This window comes from Lytechinus pictus, chromosome 13, assembly GCF_037042905.1.
Source record: "Lytechinus pictus isolate F3 Inbred chromosome 13, Lp3.0, whole genome shotgun sequence".
Lineage (NCBI taxonomy): Eukaryota > Metazoa > Echinodermata > Echinoidea > Temnopleuroida > Toxopneustidae > Lytechinus > Lytechinus pictus.
In genome coordinates, this window is record NC_087257.1 from 8,325,168 (window position 1) to 8,342,500 (window position 17,333).

General features: G+C 38.2%; 1 protein-coding gene across 1 annotated transcript in view; it reads right to left on the reverse strand.

Moving 5' to 3' along the window:
* The window catches only part of LOC129273947 (transformation/transcription domain-associated protein-like), a 96,481-nt gene that overhangs the window by 19,970 nt on the left and 59,178 nt on the right, over window positions 1-17,333 (reverse strand). The window contains exons 54-69 of the mRNA XM_064108802.1: window positions 17,163-17,333; window positions 16,615-16,758; window positions 15,894-16,013; window positions 15,056-15,199; window positions 13,782-13,931; window positions 12,741-12,899; window positions 9,822-10,049; window positions 8,124-8,219; window positions 7,619-7,833; window positions 5,406-5,529; window positions 4,597-4,712; window positions 3,803-4,015; window positions 2,625-2,735; window positions 1,799-1,993; window positions 1,251-1,399; window positions 89-298 (exon numbers count right to left, since the gene is read on the reverse strand). The exon at window positions 17,163-17,333 is cut by the window's right edge and continues 6 nt beyond it. Coding sequence (XP_063964872.1) covers window positions 89-298; window positions 1,251-1,399; window positions 1,799-1,993; window positions 2,625-2,735; window positions 3,803-4,015; window positions 4,597-4,712; window positions 5,406-5,529; window positions 7,619-7,833; window positions 8,124-8,219; window positions 9,822-10,049; window positions 12,741-12,899; window positions 13,782-13,931; window positions 15,056-15,199; window positions 15,894-16,013; window positions 16,615-16,758; window positions 17,163-17,333 — 2,545 coding nt within the window. The remainder of the gene's footprint in view (window positions 1-88; window positions 299-1,250; window positions 1,400-1,798; window positions 1,994-2,624; window positions 2,736-3,802; window positions 4,016-4,596; window positions 4,713-5,405; window positions 5,530-7,618; window positions 7,834-8,123; window positions 8,220-9,821; window positions 10,050-12,740; window positions 12,900-13,781; window positions 13,932-15,055; window positions 15,200-15,893; window positions 16,014-16,614; window positions 16,759-17,162) is intronic.

Below are 17,333 nucleotides of genomic sequence, written 5' to 3' on the forward strand. Positions count from 1 at the left end.
ACAGTTGACACAATACAAGATCATGATTAAACAAAGACAAATGTGAGAAAAACTTTACAACAAAATAATGAAGTGTTATTGTCCTTACCTCCTCCTGCTGTTGATGAAGCAGATGTAGTGGTGGAACTCGTCTCTTTCTTGGTATCCCCTTCCTCTTTGATGTCATCCTTGGATATTGCGGTAGTGTTGCTAGGAGTGGCATCAATGGGTGTGGTCGGATCAGCGGAGGTAGATGACTTGGTTGGTATTGGGGTGGAAGAGAGACGACGGCGGCCAGCAGAGGCATCTCCACTCTTGACTGGATACGTTTTGGTAGAAAAAATGTAAGATTTGTGAAAACAGGTCCATATGGGTACATGTACATGGACAAGAGATATCAATTGTGCCCCAGGGGCCTGTTGCAGGGAGAGTTGTGTTTAAATGCAATTCAAAAGATCAAAGTCCCAAATGAGCAATGTGGAATGGATGAAAATTGTGTTGCATATAATTTATAGAGCTGCATATAATTGCAACTCTTTTCTTTCTATTATATCAATGTACTGGGCCATTTACGAGACTGTACTTGTCTATCATCCATGGCTTTGCAGGGCTTATGTTTTTGGTGCGCACAGCACAAAATTACTCCCAAAAAAATCCCCATTAAAAAAAGCAATACCTCAATATAGAAGGGTGAATGCAGAATCATACAAAAGGACTTTTAGGACTGTGACAGAACTGAGAATTCTCATGGCTGAAATATGATCCCCAATCTAATATCTTGACCGGGCACAGTATGTTGCACTTTCCTTTATTCTGCCCCCAAAGGAAGCACCACCTCTAATAAACATATATGTGACCTTCATTTGAGACATAATTCATTTATTTTGCACAAAATACCTAACAAAAGAAAAGAAAATTACTACGGATACCGTACAAAACATAAAACACAAAAACACCAGAGGGGCGTTTCATAGCGCTGTTCATAGGTTATGGGCGACTTTACCAACGGCTGGTTACCCTTTCTTGGGGTAAATGATTTACAACAGCATTGCACAGGTACTGATTTATTGCCTGAGAAGGGGTCACCATTCATTTGTAAATTTATTTGTAACTTACGGAACACCCACCAGGATAACAATAAAATGAAAATATATGATCAAGCAACCACAAACTTATATAACACAGAAATATACAATACAGTTCAGTACAAATGAAATTGGACAATACAAATATCCAAACTGATTCCATTATTGACCGTGATATGAACTTACATTTCTCCCTGTGTTCTATTTTGTGTGTTAGGTAGAGGGTCCTAATGGGGAAGTAGAGAGCCTGAGGATAAACACGCCCAACTTGCATCAAGATATTGATGATCAGATCTCCTTCATTCCCGACCAGACACGTCAACAGCTGTGGTATCCTGAAATATCAAATTATCACATTGTATTGTTTCGTCAAGCAATTCTACAATATTCTTTTATTTGCGATCCAACATATCGGTTTGATTTTCAATCTAATTCAATTAATAAATAAACAATGAAATAAGAAATAAAAATGTATACAATATATTCTAATCACATTCTTAATTCATACAATAACGGTATCAACTCATGCCAACAACCAAAAAGTGGGGAAAATATTTAGGTATTGGTTATTAATGGGGATGCTTGAAAATCATATATAATCCAGAGAATTTTTAAAACCGATTCCAAATTGCACAGAAAAACCGTTAAAAACAGAAATAATATCAGTCCACTTGACAGCTTACAAAACACAAGAAAATATAAAAATACAAAAATCAATGAAGTTGTAAAATTACCATGGTAACCACTGTATGGGCGGAACACCTACAGAATACTTGTCAACAGCCTTGGCCAATGGGTGATCAGCCTTCTCATCATCGTACGTTATCAACCAGAGTACCTTAGCGAGGTATTTACGAGACTTGCTCTCATTCTGATGACGACAGGCGTGGAGGAAGCATGTTATTGCTGACTCCCCTAAAGACATTTGCCTACAAAGAAAATGATAATTACACCCATTATGAAAATAATGTGATCATTGGCTAGCTGAGCTTTGAATTCAGGCTACTGCTGATTCCCCTTAACACATTTGTCTGAAGAAAATGACAATAAATTCATGATTATAATTTAGACAACATTGACTAGCCAAGCTTTGGCCTAGTGGTTCAGGTACCGGCATTCTAGGCTAGGGCCCCGGGTTCGATTCATGGCAGAGGCAAAATTTTGGCCTCATCATAATTTCAAAAAAGGGAGGACAGCTCTGACGAACATTGATTAAAGCTACGCCTACCATCACAATGAATTCCTATTTATTCCACAAGTTATGTATATACATGTAATTATGATGAGAACTAAAAAAAATAATAATGAGCTAAACTTATGAAGTCGAAATTACATGTAAAAGACAAAAAATAAAATTAATGTTAAAAAAAAAAAAATTATTGTCTTTGAGCAGGTAAACTGCAGAAATGGCCTTCTAAACCATTCAATCTTGTTTGTATGCAGAAATGACAGGATAAAAAAAAAACATTTCAAAACAGAACAGCCAAAAATATGTGAAGATGCATAAGAGAAAAAGAAATGTTAACTTAAGAAACAAATCTGAAAGTACTATGTTCTTACTTGTCTTTGCAGAAGATCTGTTCTAGGTAGTCACCCCATAGAGCCCAAGCTTTGACAAGTGTGTCATGCATCTGAACAGCTGATGAGAAGGTCTTGTTTGCTTCATCAGACCTGAGGTCACAGACAAAATTTATGATTGATAATGGTAGATGATCATCAAAAAGTAATTTTAAAAAATGACAAATTATTAATAAGGTAAAACATTGGGAACATCTGTTGCTAATTGCTTTCATTATAATGCCAGATGTGTTATTCTTCAATGACAACTGTTTAAAGTTACTGTAATATTCCTGCAGGTTTTTAGAATATTTCACAGGCACTGCATGCTGGAGATGTAAGCCCGTCTCCACAAAAGTCATAAATCACCCTGCCAAATTAAAGATATGGTCCGGGCTGAAAGTATTTATAGCTTAATAAATAGAGTAGAATTCACTGAGCAAAATGCAAAAAATTTCATCAAAATCGGATAACAAATAAAAAAGTTATTAAAGTTTAAAGTTTTGCAATATTTTGTGAAAACAGTCGTCATGAATATTCATTAGGTGGGCTGATGATGTCACATCCCCACTTGTTCTTTTGTATTTTATTATATGAAATTAGGTTTATTCAAATTTGTTCCTCCAAGAACTAGAAAAATTGAATTGACAACTGATTTAGTGCATTTGATATTTATTGCTGCAACTTATTTCATCATAAGGAGACATATTATTCACACAAGTATGAAATAATAAAAATATTATGATTTTATGTAATAACATAAGAAAACGGAAAGTGGAGATGTGATATCATCAGCCCACCTAATGAATATTCATGACGACTGTTTTCACAAAATATTGCTAAACTTTAAACTTCAATAACTATATTATTTGTTATCCGATTTTGATGAAATTTTCGGCATTTTGCTCAGTGAATTCTACTCTATGTATTAAGATATAAATATTTTCAGCCCGGACCATCCCTTTTAAGAGGCGACGTGGAATTGGCTTCTGCCTTAAGTTCCCTGAAGATTTAAGGTTAGGTGTTACGGTTGTAATGGCATTTTTTGCTCAGAATAATGTAAGGGTTAGGATTGGGGCAAGGTTTACATCTGAGATTTCAGTCTATGTTGGCTTCATGTACAGAGCAATTGTCGCAGGATCAAATGTCATGGAACCTTATAATCAAGAACAGATACTGACCTTCCAACCTGGGCAAGGAACATCCCCTTGAGGGCATAGAACTCGGCCGTCATCTCCCGGCTGAAGTACTTGAGGTTGGTAGATTCAATGACCTCCAACCCTTCCTGGAGTTCTTGTTTTCCCATGGTGCCGGCCATCTGGAGGTAGCACTTCACCTGCTGTCGGATCTTCTGGAAGCAGTCAACGACGGGGACGCTCGGGATGGTGTGGATTCTGAGGTTGGGATAGGGGTTTGGGAAGTGATAGATATGATGATGATTACAGTACATGTATGTGTGTTCTAGAAATGGGGTTGGAATACATGTCATCACCACCATTATGTCAATCATACTAACTACCATCTCAATCATCATCATCAACATCACTATCATCATCATAATCATTATCATCAATCATCAACATCACTATCATCATCATCATCACGATCATCATCACCACCACCACCTTCTTCACCACAAATACTATTAACATCACCACAACGATCTTATCATCATCAGCAGCAGAAGCAGCAGTCATATCATCATCATCAACAACACAACTGTTGTCGCCATTGTCAACATCATCATACTCGCCGTCATCATCATCATCGACACCACCACAACTGTTGTCACCATTGTCATCATCATCATCATCCTCACCGTCATCCGAATCATCACCACTACTATTCTCATCACCAGAAGCATCATCATCTCTACCACTACAGCCACCTCCACCAACACCACCACTCCCAACACCACCATAACTTCTACCACTACCACTACCACCACCATCACAATCATCCACATTCCTCTGACCTGCTGAGTGAGTCTAGGGCAGGTCCAATAAGGCTATGTTTCCTGGCCACCTTGCCATAGTTGATGATAGACTGAGCTGAGGCATGAACACCCAACATCGTGTGGTTGTGCTGTTGCTGTAAGATCAAAGTACATGTACATACTTTGTTAATTTCAATAACATAACAAAGGTATTCCACTTTTATATAGTGATTATTCCATCCGAACAACATTTCTTAGCAATTATCAAAGACTATTACACTCACTGGATGTTAGTTTGCTTGCAAACTGAACAAATTCTAATCTTACCATCATAAGAAATAAAAGGAATGGAAAATACGACGTACATTTTTTTAACATAACATGTTCATTCCTTGTTGTAATATGAACATAAATCATTTGCCTCAACATACATCAGTTACTGAAAACACTGAAGGGTGAGTACTATTGCCCTGTTCCTCCAAATATTTTCTACTATATGTTCTTACTACTGAGAGAAAAGTAGGTATGCACATTATTTCCAAATATAATCAATTTGCCTTTTTTCTTTACGAGTAATAGAACTGCACTTGTCATGGGGTGTCGCAAGAAAACATTTGCAATCGATTGCAAATTTCTTTTTCAAATTTACAAGCGACAGATCAACTCCAACTGCAGCATATCACTTTCAAATTCTTATTTCCATAAACAGACCAGCAATCGAATGCAAATTTGCAAATCATTGTAAGACTTATGATTGATTTTGTGACCCAAATTGAATTACTATTGATTTCAAGTTTTTTGCAACACTCCATTGGAGAAAAAAAAACCCAACATCTAATTAGACTTACGCTATCTTGTGTTGAGCTTGAAGAGTTGTCATAAGCTTGAACGATGGCTTGGTAATGATGCTGCCTCCACATGAAGATATCGCTCCAGTGACTCAGATCATCGGATACCATTGGAAGACGATTCCTGAACAAAGATGAATAAGAAAATCATGTTATACAAATGACTAAACATGTGGTGTTGTCTTTCATTCGGAAGGTCTTGGGTTTGATTGCTTGTTTGAACGTTAATGACACTACCAACATGATGTGTCAATAAAGAGTTTGAATATTGATCTCTATTAAAAGTATATGTAAACTGGTACGATTCCTGAACAAAGATGAAAGAAAATCATGTTATACAAATGACTAAATGTGGTGTTGTCTTTCATTCGGAAGGTCGTGGGTTTGATTGCTTGATTGAACGTTAATGACACTACCAACATGATGTGTCAATTAAGAGTTTGAATATTAATCTCTATTAAAAGTTTATGTAAAATGGTACGATTCCTGAACAAAGATGAAAGAAAATCATGTTATACAAATGACTAAACGTGGTGTTGTCTTTCATTCGGAAGGTCGTGGGTTTGATTGCTTGTTTGAACGTTAATGACACTACCAACGTGATGTGTCAATAAAGAGTTTGAATATTAATCTCTATTAAAAGTTTATGTAAACTGGTACGATTCCTGAACAAAGATGAAAGAAAATCATGTTATACAAATTACTAAACGTGGTGTTGTCTTTCATTTAGAAGGTCTCACGTTTGATTGATTGATTGAACGTTAATGACACTACCAACATGATGTGTCAATAAAGAGTTTGAATATTAATCTCTAAAGTTTATGCAAAATGGTACGATTCCTGAACAAAGATTAAAGAAAATCATGTTATACAAATTACTAAACTTGGTGTTGTCTTTCATTCAGAAGGTTGTGGGTTTGATTGATTGAACATTAATGACACTACCAACATGATGTGTCAATTTTAATCTGTAAAGTTTATGAAAAATGGTACGATTTCTTTTCTTTATGTTATTCATCCAAGCAAGAAATTCAAGTACATTGTGTTGCACTCAAACAAGGTGAGGTGAATGGGTACCCAGCAGGATTAATTCTGCCTCAGAGTGGATAAATAAATAATCTAGATGGATGGTATTATATTTTGGATCAAAAATTTATCCTCCGGTCATTGGCCAAAAGAGCTTCACGTGATTATGTGTATTTTCAACTATTTTGGAATGTTGGCAGCTAGGCATACTATTTGAGAAAATTACGTCATTTTTATGACGTCATTTCCCCAAATAGTAAAACTATTTGGGGAAATGACGTCACGGCGCCATACGCCTGATGCGCGTGATATCAAAATCACCAACATTCAGCGGGGTATACGAGAGCTCGAGTGCTTACCATGGGCGATACTCGCGACGTCGCGGCTACGTTTTTAGACTACAGGTTCTGCTTTGACTTTTTCAGACATTTTCATTGACTATTAAAACTTGGATTTCATTAAAATTGGATATGATTTTTAAAAAGAGCATAAGACCATGAGAGTGACAAGAGAGGATAAAAGGTAAGCCATTATTCTGTTTTTTCCTTTTGTTAAAATTTTTGATCCAAAATATAAAACAAATATACTCTGCCATAATTTCGAGTTTCTGGTTAAAACTATGGGCCTCGGTGCCTCCAATAGTACCATTCACTTCGGGGCTGCGCCCCTCAGTGAATAGTACTATTCTGGAGTCACCTCTTGCCCATAGTTTTAACCAGAAACTCTCAAGGCAAAGTATATTTGTATACTATTCAACCTTTGGTATTGGTTATTCATTTTGCCTATTAACAATTTAAAAACTGATCATTGTAATAACTCTTATAAAACTCTAATAAAAACACAAAAATAAGAGTGGTAGACATGAACGAAAGGTATAAGGTAAAAATTATCTTTAAAAATAGTACCAATACTAATAGTAAGCATTTAACAGCCTTATTGTCACAATATTCAATAAATTTATACCCCATATCAAAGGTTACATAGCACCTATCTAGATAAAAATCTATTCAGGGGTAGACCTTTTAAGACATAACATTTATTATTAAATATGTTAGAAAATCTACTAAAATCCTTTTTGGGTGGTACAGAGCAAAGCACATAAAAACTAAGAACAAGAGCTGCGAGTATGTTTTTAAAATCAATCCTTATCTGAATGAAAGTAAAATTATAACACATAATTGCCTAACCTCCACGTTTTAACAATAGCCTTCATATCATGCAGACTCTGATTGCGTCCTAGGTTGGTCGGTTGTAGGCCATGATGGACCTGGGAGGCCTCTTGTAGTTCCATGATCCGCTGTGAAGCCTGAAGGAGAGGGGTGTGGGCCTGGGTGACGTAGTGGGGTAGACGTCGCCATTCCTCAAGGGCCTGCTTGCTGGACATCTCAACGAGCCTCTCAATCTAAACATTATGGACACCACGGATCAAATTTACGTTATACATGCCTGCAGAAAATTATGTCATTTATGGCTGTCCATAGTTAGGGTCAAATGTTCTTTAATGCATTTGAGATTATACATTATGTCATTCATGGCTGTCCATAGTTAATATCTAATGTTGGTCAATGCCTTTGAGATTACAAATTATGTCATTCTTGGCTGTCTATAGTTGAGATCAAATGTTCTTTATGCCTTTGACATTACAAATTATGTAATTCCTGGCTGTCCATACCATAGTTTAATGTTTCTTACCAGTGTAAGGTTCTTCTCATCAGGATGGCAGATAGCAATAAAACCTCGGTATAGATTGACCTTCCAATTCATCTCACGAGGGCAACTCTGCTCAACCTGAAATAAAATATATGAGTGGTTAAAGTTAGAATGTCAATAACACAAAGAAAATGTTTGATGATAAATGTTAACGATACAATTTAATTGCAAGGAATGCATTAATCATAATACAGCATTGATAATAGACTGATTTTTTTAAATCAAATGCATTGACCACAATGTGCGATCGTAAAAATCAACCATGGCCAAAAGTGGGTGGTGTAAAGGCAACCGCACACCTTACGATTGGTCTGCGACTCAATTTTGGAATAAAACTTAGTAGAATTTGATGCTAATATTGAGACTTGGAGTATCTTACTGTGTAATGTTCAAAATCATCGTACGAATACCTATGTTCAAATCTGTGACTATGCTATCATCCTTCTTAGAATAAAAGCAAATTTCATATCTAGTCGTAATGACGTCATAGCAGTCTTACGATTGGCTACAATTTGAAACTAATTTGGCCTTTACTCCAAAATAAAGGCTTGCAATCTTTCAAAATGGTTATATTAGAATTCTTTCAATTAATTTTAACCTCAAATAAAATGATATGTTCCATTCACATTTTCAGAAAATGAGCAAAATTCGATTTGTTCCAAAATCGGATCGCGAACAGTCGTAAGGTGTGCCGTGGCCTTAAGGTGCCTGACTAGAAATCTGATAGTCTGGGGTTGGATCCAGACCTGCCAACCTCTGGGAATGAAAAACTGTATTCTGTGATTAAAAAAACTGTATTTTTCCCCAAAAAGTGTATTTCATAATAAAATGCTTGGCGCACTCGCTCATCGCGGCGCTCAAGCTGCATGCAAGCTAAAATGCGCACTGCTCTTGCAGATGAAAAAAAAAACATTAAAACATGTGTATATCTTCACCCTGGTTTGAACAAAATGATTGAAAAAAAAACAAGTTACCTGAAATTACATTGATCTAATAACCATATTTGTGCACGTTTTATGAAATAGAGACATATAGAGATTATTTTTCTCAATAAATTACGATTTAGTTAAAAAAAGAAGAAAAAAAAATTATTTATTAAAAAAAAAAAAAAAATTTAATTTTTATTTTTATTTTTCACAAAAAACGTATTTTTCAAATAAAAAACGTCCTGCCGTATTTTGGTTGCAAAAACGTACTAAATACGGCTAAAACGTACTGGTTGGCAGGTCTGTGGATCCCCGGCCATGACACCTAATCCTGTAAGCAAGGCGTTTCATAGACAGTGCTCTTTTAACCTCCATTCAAATAAATGGAAATGCTATACGCATTCTTGGTAACCATGTGCGCACTTGTTTAAAAAAAATATATATATCAGCCACCATTCTGTGTCCCCTGGGTCCCGTCTTACAAAGAGTTACGATTGATCTGATCAACCTCTGTTATATGAAAATCCATCAATGTCTTCATTTTTTCTACAGGAAATTGGCACAATGTCCTTTGTAAACAAAGAGGTGCATACTGAATTGTCAAGAAAACGATGCATGTATGAATATACATCATATTTACAAAACATTTGAGCAAACATGTATTATAGCTGTTGACTTTGCTGGCTTTCCATAGTTGTGGTTGATCGGATCAATCGCAACTCTTTGTAAGACGGGGCCCTGGTCCAATGCTCACCTGTGCCAGGGCCTCTTTCATCGCACCCCAGTTGGGCACCCTCCAGGCGCTCTCCAGGACCAACTGAGGGTTGGTGTGTCCCTTGGTGTTGCCGTACTCCATCAGGATGTCCCACTGGCTCAGCTCCTTGCAGCATCGGACCCAGTGACTCTCCCACAGATGGTACTCGGGGAACAGCATGTTGCTCGCAGGACCGGAGTTGTGCTCGGACCTGGCCTTGGCTAATGCCTGCATTGAATGATTTTTAGGAAGGAATACAAAAATAGGTTATACTTCTGACACTGCATGTTGCTGGCAGGACCGGAGTTGTGCTCGGACCTGGCCTTGGCTAATGCCTGCATTGAATGATTTTTAGGAAGGAATACAAAAATAGGTTATACTTCTGACACTGCATGTTGCTGGCAGGACCGGAGTTGTGCTCGGACCTGGCCTTGGCTAATGCCTGCATTGAATGATTTTTAGGAAGGAAAACGAAAATAGGTGATACTTCTGAAACAGCATGTTGCTGGCAGGACCAGAGTTGTGCTCGGACCTGGCCTTGGCTAATGCCTGTATTGAATGATTATAAGAGTCCATATTAGGAAAGAAAACGAAAATAGGTGATACTTCTGACACAGCATGTTGCTGGCAGGACCAGAGTTGTGCTCGGACCTGGCCTTGGCTAATGCCTGCATTGAATGATTATAAGAGTCCATATTAGGAAGGAAAACGAAAATAGGTGATACTTCTAACACTGCATGTTGCTGGCAGGACCAGAGTTGTGCTCGGACCTGGCCTTGGCTAATGCCTGTATTGAATGATTATAAGAGTCCATTTTAGGAAGGAAAACAAAAATAGGTGATACTTCTGACACAGCATGTTGTTGGCAGGACCGGAGTTGTGCTCGGACCTGGCCTTGGCTAATGCCTGCATTGAATGATTATAAGAGTCCATATTAGGAAGGAAAACGAAAATAGGTGATACTTCTGACACAGCATGTTGCTGGCAGGACCAGAGTTGTGCTCGGACCTGGCCTTGGCTAATGCCTGCATTGAATGATTATAAGAGTCCATATTAGGAAGGAAAACGAAAATAGGTGATACTTCTAACACTGCATGTTGCTGGCAGGACCAGAGTTGTGCTCGGACCTGGCCTTGGCTAATGCCTGTATTGAATGATTATAAGAGTCAAGTTTAGGAAGGAAAACAAAAATAGGTGATAATTCTGACACAGCATGTTGTTGGCAGGACCGGAGTTGTGCTCGGACCTGGCCTTGGCTAATGCCTGCATTGAATGATTATAAGAGTCCATATTAGGAAGGAAAACGAAAATAGGTGATACTTCTAACACTGCATGTTGCTGGCAGGACCAGAGTTGTGCTCGGACCTGGCCTTGGCTAATGCCTGTATTGAATGATTATAAGAGTCCATTTTAGGAAGGAAAACAAAAATAGGTGATACTTCTGACACAGCATGTTGTTGGCAGGACCGGAGTTGTGCTCGGACCTGGCCTTGGCTAATGCCTGCATTGAATGATTATAAGAGTCCATATTAGGAAGGAAAACGAAAATAGGTGATACTTCTGACACAGCATGTTGCTGGCAGGACCAGAGTTGTGCTCGGACCTGGCCTTGGCTAATGCCTGCATTGAATGATTATAAGAGTCCATATTAGGAAGGAAAACGAAAATAGGTGATACTTCTAACACTGCATGTTGCTGGCAGGACCAGAGTTGTGCTCGGACCTGGCCTTGGCTAATGCCTGCATTGAATGATTATAAGAGTCCAGTTTAGGAAGGAAAACAAAAATAGGTGATAATTCTGACACAGCATGTTGTTGGCAGGACCGGAGTTGTGCTCGGACCTGGCCTTGGCTAATGCCTGCATTGAATGATTATAAGAGTCCATATTAGGAAGGAAAACGAAAATAGGTGATACTTCTAACACTGCATGTTGCTGGCAGGACCAGAGTTGTGCTCGGACCTGGCCTTGGCTAATGCCTGTATTGAATGATTATAAGAGTCCAGTTTAGGAAGGAAAACAAAAATAGGTGATAATTCTGACACAGCATGTTGTTGGCAGGACCGGAGTTGTGCTCGGACCTGGCCTTGGCTAATGCCTGCATTGAATGATTATAAGAGTCCATATTAGGAAGGAAAACGAAAATAGGTGATACTTCTGACACAGCATGTTGTTGGCAGGACCAGAGTTGTGCTCAGACCTGGCCTTGGCTAATGCCTGCATTGAATGATTAGAAGAGTCCAGTTTAGGAAGGAAAACAAAAATAGGTGATACTTCTGACACAGCATGTTGCTGGCAGGACCAGAATTGTGCTCGGACCTGGCCTTGGTTAATGCCTGCAATGAATTGAAGTAATATAATATAATAATAATACAAACAATAATAATAATAAATGTAGTTAACTGTAGTAATATGATTATAATAACAAAAGATAAAAGAATAAAATTTATGATAAACCTAAGAAGAAGAGGACAACATAACAACAGATACCACAATCAAAATAACAATTATACTACTACTGAAAACAATCATAATCAATATTTAGCACATAACACAATGTCTGTGTTTTTATTAACTTCAGGAGCAAAGGAAAAGAACACGATGCTGTTAGAGAGTTCACACTCTTTGAATACAGATACATTTTGAACAAGAGCATTTCGCAAACAAATCTCAACTTTATAATCAATCGTAGTAGTGAATCAATTTCAACAACAACAACAAAAAGGAATACTTTGCTAATGTCTCCAGGTAATCTATGATGTGCTGAAACATTTCATCTCCTAAATCAAATTTCACATAAGTCAAACAGATTTCTGTGGTTGCAGGAAATTTTTACCTTTGCAGATTCACCTCATTTTACCACACAACCGTTTCTAAGAGTTGACGAAAACTTCACCAAAGACAGACCCATTCAGACTTACCTGTTCGTATGTAGTCTGTGCCTGTTCAAAGAATCCTTGCTGTTCGTAGGAAAGAGCCGTAGCCGTCTCGGGGAACTTACATCTCCTCTGCCAGAGGCCAGCCCATAGATCCTCTTCTTCCAACCTCTCATACAACTCAGATAGCGAATCCAATGTCTCCTGTGCATGGGAAAAAATAATGGTGGATGTCATCCAGCATTTGGGTAAAGGAGGCTTTCAAGGCAATTGAAAAGGTGCATCTCTAAATAAAACTGCACCATTCTCCTGAAGCCAAAAGAACACACTTGTCAAAACGTCGAGTTTGGGCGGTCCTTTTCTGGACCAACATATGCCCACGAAAGAATACATGGTGTACCGTGACACCCACTACGCTCTTCTTCTTCGTCATGGAAACCTTCAGAAGTTACACTGCACCATATTCAAAGCTTACATTCTTTCTGTTTTTATAAAACTTTAACTTCAATGCATTTCAATCAATAAATATATTTGATATTCACATTGTGCCTTTCTCCAACCATGCACAAAGTTCTATAAAATGATGATTCATTACGGAGAGACTTAAGGGATAGCGATCATAGCGTAGCTCAAAACAACGAGTCAACCAAAAAATTATAATTGAGTTGAAATTATTATTTACAAAAGGGCATTTTATGCTTCAACATGATAACTTGACAAAATTGATTGAATTAAATCTAAAAAACAGCTGGAATAAATGTGGAAAAAAAACTTGCGGAGAGAACAAAGACAATAAAGTGTTAAAATGTGAGGTTCACTAAATCATGAGTGCATATTGTGCAAGATCTGCATAATTTTTCTACGGTAAAACAAAAAACGGTCTCAAATAAGCTCTTCTTTCATGTGGTTGGTTGAATTCAACAAATGAATATTATAACAGTAGGCAGAGGAAGAGTTCTGCTTGAAGAAAATTTCTTGAACTTTGTTTTTTAAGCCAAAAGTTACTAGTATGGTTATCAACAGGAAATCTGTGATGCAACATGGTCTCATATGAACACTGGAAAATTGATATTCATCTACTAGTACCTGTTGCATAGCAGCAGTGTTATCAGGTTCAAAGAAGTCGTAAACACTGGTGGTTCTAGGTCTATGGTGACTGCTGAATCCACTGGTGATAGCGGTCTGTTCCAACATCAAGACACAGCGATGCCAAAGATTGTGACTTTTACCAAGGTACTGGAAGAGGAAGAATTAGATATGATGGTGATTATTATCTTAATCATTACATATTCAATTTTAACAGGAGACACAGAAGGAAAAGCAGGCAGATCTACATGTAGGTCTATGATGACCAATGAAGTCACCCAAGAGCGGTCTGTTCTAACACAAGAATACACTGATGCCAAAGATTGTGACTCTTTATACCGAAGTACTGGGAGAAAAAGAAAATATATGATGATTATTAGTATTATCTCCATCATTAATATTCACTTTCAAACGGGAAGATAGAGGCGTGTCTACGTCTTTGGTGACTACCCAATCCACCGGTGGTAATGGTCTGTTGTTAACATCAGAATACATTGATGCTAAAGACTGTGACTCGGTAATAACCAAGATACTGGAAGGGAGGAAGAATACAAATAATGATTATAATCTTCCATTTACATTTTTCTTAGGCACCTGCAAGCATTGAATTTCAGTCTATTGGACAGGACAATAATCAAATAAAATCAAGTCAAGTACAGTAGGATGATGGAAAAGGGAGGGAGAGAAGACAAGAAACAAAAATGTTGTCTCATTGGTGGAGGATGAGAGGAAAGAGAAGAAAGAGCAAAAGAAAAAGGTTAGTACATGTAGGTACTAGCAGGGGAAAGAAGAGGGAGAAGGAGAGGGAGCAGGATTGGAGATGAGGTGGAGAAGGGAGAGGAGCAGGAAGCCGAGCAGGGGGAGGAGGAGGAGGAGGAGGAATAGGATGAAGAAGGAGGGGGAGGGGATAGAAGGAGGAGAGGGTAGAAGGGTGAGAAGGAGAAGGAGGGGGTAGAAGGAGGGGAGGAGGGGGAGGGGGTAGGAGGAGAAGGAGGAGGATGGGGTAGAAGGGGGAGAAGGAGGAGGAGGAGGAGGTAGAAGGAGGAAAAGGAGGGGAGGAGGGGGAGGGGTAGGAGGAGGAGGAGGATGGGGTAGAAGGGGGTGAAGGGGGAGAAGGAGGAGGAGGAGGAGAGGAATGGGTACAAGGAGAAGGAAAAGGGGTAGAAGGAGAAGACGGGCAAGCAGGAGAAATAGAAAGAGGAAGAAGAGGAGAAGGGGAAGAGGGAGTAGGAAACAAATTTACCCAATTGAACAATCCTTTGCTAAGATCTCACCTTAAGAACGCAAGGTCTGATGACGATAGGAGGGCTGCATCTCGATACGGCTTCGACAAACGTGTGTATAGTACTCTTCTGAGCATCTTTCTGATAGTGATGACTACCGCTGCACAGGAATGGACTCACTTCTTGAGAAAGAGTCTATAAGAAAAACAGCAAGGGAATACATGTATACATCAAGGGTCCAGGTGGGTATTTCATAAGCTGCTCGTAAGTTACAAGCGATTGGTAACCCTTTCCTGTGGTAAATGATTGATATATACTGAATTTTCATTGATGTTGATTTAGTGCCTGAGAAAGGATCACCAGTCGTCCATAAAGTCGCTCATAGCTTTCAAACAGCTTTACGAAACGCCTACCAGGAATGCCTCCCTGAAAAAAACAAGAAGTTATTAAAGCCCTATATTTTAAGTACTAACATAAAGCCTGAAAAAGCTTAAAGTGACAGGGGAGTAGTGTGGCTCTAAACTCTTATAGAAGTCTGACTGGAATTTCTTCAAGGTCTAATATTGATTTAAACTCTAACTGCACTTGGGGGAGGGGGACATTATTTTGTCTACTGTGATGATTTTAAATTAAACGCCGTTTGCAGGATTCCAGCGGGAAGACACAGGTCTGACTTTCGACAAGGTGCCTTAGCATCAATTTTGCACCTCATTGGGATGTTCCCAAAGTGTGGACATTTTACAATTTGGTGAGTCTAAATCCTAAGAGTTATAACACACCTTCTAACACATTTCTGATGTGGAAATAGGCATATGTCTGGTGTAATAATAATAATCTAATATGTTACTGATGTGCAAATTGCTATGCACAAACAAAATATCATTCTTACCGTCTGCTCCTTTTCACTCAGTATCTTCCATACTTTAGGAAAGAGATGAACCCAGAATGAGTGAGTCAGCTCTGTATCACTATGGCACAGCTGAGATACTGCATGTAGGAAGGTGAACGTCTGGTATATCAAATAAAAATATTAATATTGATCAGATTTAGAAAGCACACTCAAGCGATTTGACATTTGATTTGAGTGTATTTACCACATTCAACACCTGACTGTCAGGCAGCTGACAGTAAGGTAAATTTAATCAGATATTGGGCAAAAATATTTTCTGAACTGCTTTATTTTTTTCGATTTCTGAGGAGGGGGGTAACATACAAGCAATTAATCTTTTGTGCATGATTTGTCATACATGTAGTTTTACAGCTACACTAAATTGTACAGTTGTGTGCATCTTTCCTTATATAGGGTGCAGCTCACATGAAAAACACTTTCTGCCAAACTCAGCGGCAATTTTATAGCTCATTAGGGTTATTACTGATATTTTGGGGCTAATCGTTAACCACAATGTATGCAATAATCACTAATCTTTTAAAAATATCATAACAATTCATATTCCCCCGGAAATCTAACACATAAATATCTTTGATCATTGATAAACAATCTTCTAATACAATCGAGAATGTTTTATTACATGTTCCTCATTCATTTAGTGGAAGAGTAAGCGAAGCAGATCTGAATAAAAATATTTCAATTTCATGACATTGAGACTGACCTTGACATTCCTAAGGCTTTCAAGGAACTTGATATCCCTGTTGATAAGCTGCTGGAGCTGTTGTCTTGGTTCCGATGACGGAGCTGACGTCGACGACGATGAGCCTCCTTCAGTATGAGGTAGCTCAATGTCAATCTCAACATCCTGCTCAACACAATCAAACAAATCAACAATCAAAAATGGATATTAACCATATAATGTTCTAGAGAACAAATCAAATAAAAGTGATATCTAAAGCCGGGGTAATAATAATAATAACAACGCGCCTCGGAATAGAATATTTCTAGATAGATGGCACTATATAAATGCCTATTATTATTATCATCATCATCATCATTATCATCACCATCATCAACATCATCATCATCATGTAAACTGATCATGAGAAATCTTCTTCAGCAACTACTGCCTCTTGAAATACAAGTACTTCAATAACAGAAGAGTTCAGAAAATAAGATAACAAAGCTGACGATAGCGCAAATATCAGTACACTACCCCTCCTCTACTCCCAATCCTCCAACATTAAAAAATAAAAAATAATGTCTTACCTCTTCTTTATGAAAATCAGACTCAACATCCATAGGTTCTTCTTTGACGTGAGCAGCGAGCATGAAGGCCGCTTTCTCTTGACTATCGGCTAGATTGATGACTGAGGTTATACAGGGAAGGGGTGAGGTATTGATGTTGGAGATCAGAGTACTGGTAGCACTGGAGGCCAT